The 5,408-nt window shown below is 34.1% G+C and overlaps 1 protein-coding gene across 1 annotated transcript in view; it reads right to left on the bottom strand.

Annotated features, from left to right (window-relative positions):
* LOC117181286 overlaps positions 1-5,408 on the bottom strand; it is a 40,458-nt gene that overhangs the window by 33,883 nt on the left and 1,167 nt on the right. Inside the window, exons 3-4 of the mRNA XM_033373846.1 lie at positions 3,901-4,117; positions 3,319-3,800 (exon numbers count right to left, since the gene is read on the bottom strand). Of these exons, the coding sequence (XP_033229737.1) occupies positions 3,319-3,800; positions 3,901-4,117 (699 nt within the window). The remainder of the gene's footprint in view (positions 1-3,318; positions 3,801-3,900; positions 4,118-5,408) is intronic.

Consider the following 5,408-nt stretch of genomic DNA (forward strand, 5'->3'; position numbering starts at 1 on the left):
ATAATTATATACAAAAATCGTTTTAGAAATAGTTAAACTTTAACTCGAGTAATTTCTATTAATACTTTAATTTAATACTTTAACTAATCTACAAACATTAAAATTTTTAACATTTTGAAATTTTTCTGTTTTCTAAATTTCAGTCTGAAATAATTTCATTTAGTGATTGCCTAATGGAAAAACGTAAGTTTACATTTTGAACGCTTTTAATTAATCCATAATTAATAATTTTTTATGAATAAGCTTTCAATTTTAAATTCAAAATTTGAAGACTTGAATCCCATCGAATTAAAAATTATCCTTATTGAATAGTTAAAAATGTTTGAAAATTAGATTTGGGGATGTTTTAAAAGATGTCAAGGAATTTTTAATTTATTTTTATAATTTAAAGGAATTTCAAAGATTAGAAAAATTTTGGAAGGGTTATTCAAAAGAATTCATATTAACTGTTATTAACAGGAAGAATAGGCCCAGTTCGCATATACACCTTTAAAATATTTTTTAGCAATTTTATAAAATGTTGCCCTGTTTGACCGCTCAAGTAGAACCGTCTACATGGACCATGGACATAGGAAACACGGGACTAGGCATGCCATCCTAACTATGGCGAGCGGGGTTGAATCCACGGGAGGGGGGAGAATTCCATAAGTGAGGAGAGTCGCCATCTTACGATGTGCCATTTGAATATGCGCACGAGCATTTTTGCCGAAAAACTGTGCATGAAGATATAAGCATGTGGGCGCTGCCATGTTTGTCGCGGGACATCAAAAGGTGGCAGACCTCCCCCCTCATTGCATCACCCCCGCAATGGCATGCCTAGTCCCGTGTTTCCTATGTCCATGACATGGACCATGGACATAGGCATGGATATAGAAAACACGGGACTAGGCATGCCATCCTAATTTGGCGAGCGGGTTTGAATCCACGGGAGGGGTGACGATTCCATGAGTGGGGAGAGCCGCCATCTGACGATGTGTTATTTGATTATGCGCAATAGCATTTTTGCCGAGTGCATGAAAATGTAAACATGTGGGCGCTGTCATGTTTGACGCGGGACATCAAAAGGTGGCGGACCACCCTCCTCATTGCATCACCCCCGCAATGGCATGCCTAGTCCCGTGTTTCCTATGTCCATGACCGTCTATCATCTATTTCAGTTCGTAAACTGGCCTGAGTAATTGGGGGCGCTTTATTTTAGTTTTCAAAAACCTCAGGTAATAGGTGGTGCTGGCGAAAATCGTTCGAAATTAAATACAGAGACTAGGAGCGAAGCGTCGTTCGCCCTTTTCTCATCTCGAGCCAAAGAGTCTCGAAAGGCAGGTCATCCTCTTCTCTCCGCAGTCCTCGAGTAGAGTGACTTAACTTTGTGTCACGAGTTACGTGGTGGGGAGAAGAGAAGTGATCTCGAGGAGTCTCCTATCGGTATGGTTGAGCAACTTGTGGCCAGCTCAGTAATCCCAGGTTTGAAACGACGTTCACTCCAATACTATCACAGGTCTTGTCCGTGTGAAATACCAACTGTGTGAAATATCGACTGTACATCTTCTTGGGTTTAAAAGTCGATTATTTCACTAAGAGTTGAACTACTTTGCAAAAAAAAATACGCTTTTTTTTAACAACGTTTTATAATTATGGTTGAAAATTTAACCATTTGGTTGAAAGTCTAACTCTTTGATTGAAAACTCATATTTTTCGCTTAAAAAATGCAACTTTTTGTCGATAATTCGTCTTTTTGACTTCAAAATTAAATAATTTCGTTGAAAATTCATGTATTTTGTTTAAAATTTCTCTTTTTTTGTAGATCATTAATTTTCTTGGTCAAAAGTTCATCTTATTGATTTACAGTTTAACAACTATGTTAAAAATTCATTTTTTCTGTTAAAAATTATTATTCTTTATCTGAAAATGTAACTATTCTAGGATTGATTAAAAATTTATCGCTTTTATGTGGAAATTGAACTATAACATTTTTGGTTGAAACTTTATCCGGTACATTTTATTAGTTAAAACACCAATTATTTGATAAAAAATTAATTTATTTTGTTAAAAGTAAACTTTTGGGTTGATAATTGATATATTTTGTTAATTAGATTTTTTCCTAACATTAAAAAAACGGCAAAATAAAAAATTGCCTTAAAATCGTTGTTATGGTGAAAAAGGCTCGAAGGTGTTTTTTAGAAATATGTGATATCTCTAGTGAGATATCACGCGCCTTTATTTAGTATAGTTACAGAGTCAAGTCAAGATTAGAACTGACTTAGCGGTCCTAATGCCCTTTAATATATAGGCTGCTTATCTATTCAAAGGAGAAAGCTGTGGCTATTTACATATTACAGCCCCCTTTTTGGATTGTTTTTAGTCTCTAAAAACCTAAAATTTTAAAGATCTAGATGTGATTATTTTCGGTACAGAAACATTAGTATTAATCATTGGAACTGCCTCTTGTCGGTGTACAGTATTGGTTTTGTTTCCCAAACCACAATTTGTATAACAGTTGCCTATTAGACGTTTCACAAGATCAATTATAGCGTTGAACAGTCCTATTTTATACATAGTCAAGAAGGTAATTATACCCAAAGATGTATATCCTAAATATCTTAACCATTCTAAAGCATTTTGTTTCCATGTTTGGACTCGGTGATGACTTGAAATCGTGTCTAAAATGCTTTCGGCGTTTTCTAGACTAAGGTGAGTGTTGCGTAGCGTATTTGAGTCGATAATGTATGGTAGTAAAATCATTTTGTTCTTTATTAAAGTTATGTCGGGTATGTCTAGGTCGTATGTTAAATTCAGTTTCACTGTCCGCGTGATATTTAGGTCGTTATTTCTAATATTAAATGAAATTCTTGGCGGCATAATTTTGCAATTTTGTCCGGTTATTATAAATGTTCCTATATTAATGGTTTGGGTCTCCATTGAGTGACTGGGGCAGATCAAGTCGATTTGCTCCGTTTGGGTAAATATAGCTAGGTATCCATTTGAAATTGGTATATAAGTCTCTGGCTTTAGTAAAAATGTTTCTAATTTACATTTACCTTTAGATTAGGTATTAAGAAGACTAGCGTCGCAAGTATCCTGTTGATAAGTCAAGAAGTCAGGTTGCTGTCTCTTGCATACTTTAATTCCTTCCACTGATTTACATTTACTTAAACTTTCTTTATCAGTTGGTACATAGATATACCTTCCGGTGAGGAGATATTCATGATCCAATATGATACTGGTAAAAGTCCCATCTTTTTGTTAATTAGGGAGAGGTATTATTCTTTCGATAGTTAAGATATCGTTTTTTAATACCGGTAATTTTATAATGTATATTACACAATCTTTTTTTGTCAGTATATTGATATCTGCTGAGTCAATTATTCTTTGATAGTTAGTTTCTTGTCCTTCAAAGTGGTATCTTGTCTGATACTGAGTTTCGAATTCTTGGATGGTGGATTTTAGTATTGCGGGTGTGACTATTGTTGGTTCCATCATTCCATGTTTACCGATGTTAATTGCGTTTAAAGCGGTCGACAGGTCTTCACTCATCTCGGAGATGAAGATCTCTAAGGTTGTTATCTTATTCTGTAATAGGAGTTGTTTTCGGTTTTCATTTGACGAGTTTACTAATTGCTTCATTAATTGACTTTCGGCCATGAGCCTGCCGTTAAGACTTTGCATATCTTGTGAGGAACCATCAAGAATTAGTTTAATGATCTTCGTGTTATTTTTGACAATTTCGGCCACCTTTTTATTATTCGAATAGACTTGATCAAATTCATAGTCAACTTGATCTATGTCGTTTTGGGATAATGTATCTAGTTTTCCCCATAATATTATGTAATAAAATTTCTTTTGTTTTTAATCGATTGTACCTGTAAACCATACTATTAACAGTGTTTTTAACTGGGCATTTACTATCGTAATTTTGGACTAAAAAGTCCTTTAATTTGTTAATGTTATATATTCTCTCATGAGTATTGGTGAGGTTAATTCCGATTATCAGTATCCATTGTTCTTCGTAAATAGTAGCTAAACCGAGTTTCTCTTTATATAGGTTAGTCGTCAGTGGCTCGATTCTCACTTGAGCTTTAACCAGGGTTATCATTGTCAGTAGGGATAGACTGACCTTCATCTGAAAAATAAGGCATGACGTTCTCAATATGGACTTGTACTACCTTATTTTTTGTTAGGATTTTAAGATTGTTGTTGTCCAGAATGTTAATTATTTTATAAGGACCTTTCTAGGAGGGATCTAGTTTGTTGGTCTTTGTATTGTTTTTTACCTTAAACAACTGATCTACTTTATACAGTGGGTGATGATTTATAATTTTCGCGTCGAGGTATTTTTTCGTCTTTTCATTTTCTAGACTAATTCTTTCCCTGGCTCTGCATAGATTTATCTCGTGTTTTTTCTTCCATTTTCTAATTAATTCTTGGTAAGTTATATTCGGGTTTTGCTAGACGGTTGATGGTAGATTGGGTTCTCTTCCGAAGGTAAGTTCAAACGGTGAGAATCTAGTAGTTTGATTTTTTGTTGTGTTTACGACAAAATTTATAAATCTTAAGTTATCATCCCATTCTTTGTTATTATCTGCCATAGATGTTTTGATTAAATTTCCGAGCGTTAAATACATTCTTTCAATGTTTCCGTTTGATTGTGGGTGAAAAGTTGTCGTTTTGATATGTTGTATTTTGAGGGCTGCTTCGAACTGTTGCATTAGGTCAGAGATGAAGTTTTGTCCTTGATCAGTTAATATTGTTTTTGCTGCTCCGAAGGTGTAAATGTAGTGATCCATTAATTGTTCAATTATATCTTTAGTGGTTTCATTTTTTAAAGGGAGTAGTAATGTATAACTGGTTAATCGGTCTTGTATACTCAGTATATACTTATTACCTTTAATTGTTTCTGGGAGAGGTCCATAGATATCCATGGCTATTTTATCGTTTGGTTTTAAAGGGATATCAGGGATTATACTCTCCATCTGATATTTCATTCTTGTCGTTTTATTAAGTTGACAAATGGGGCAATGTCTTACATATTTTTTAATATTGTTTTTCATATTAGTCCAATGTCCTAATTTTTGTGCCTTTTCTAAAGTGTTTTGTTCGCCCATGTGACTTGCGTGTGCTTCTTTCACAATTGCTTCTTTTTCTTCCTTTGACAATTCTCTTGTGTTGACGAAGTACAGTGAAAATGAGTTTTCTGGGTAGTATGTTAATAGAAATTCTAACATTTCTTGGAATGACTCTTTTTCCAATGGGGAAATTAAAGGATCTCCTATACGGATGCGAATAATGGTTAGGTTTTTACTCAATATTTTTTCAATGAGTTGGCCTAATTTTCTTAACCATTGTTCTTCATTAAATTTTGGCAAGTCTTCCTTTTTTAATGTTTTCCATAATTTTCCTATTGCGTTTGGTTT

The sequence above is a fragment of the Belonocnema kinseyi genome, chromosome 10, assembly GCF_010883055.1.
Source record: "Belonocnema kinseyi isolate 2016_QV_RU_SX_M_011 chromosome 10, B_treatae_v1, whole genome shotgun sequence".
In the NCBI taxonomy this organism is placed as follows: Eukaryota; Metazoa; Arthropoda; class Insecta; order Hymenoptera; family Cynipidae; genus Belonocnema; species Belonocnema kinseyi.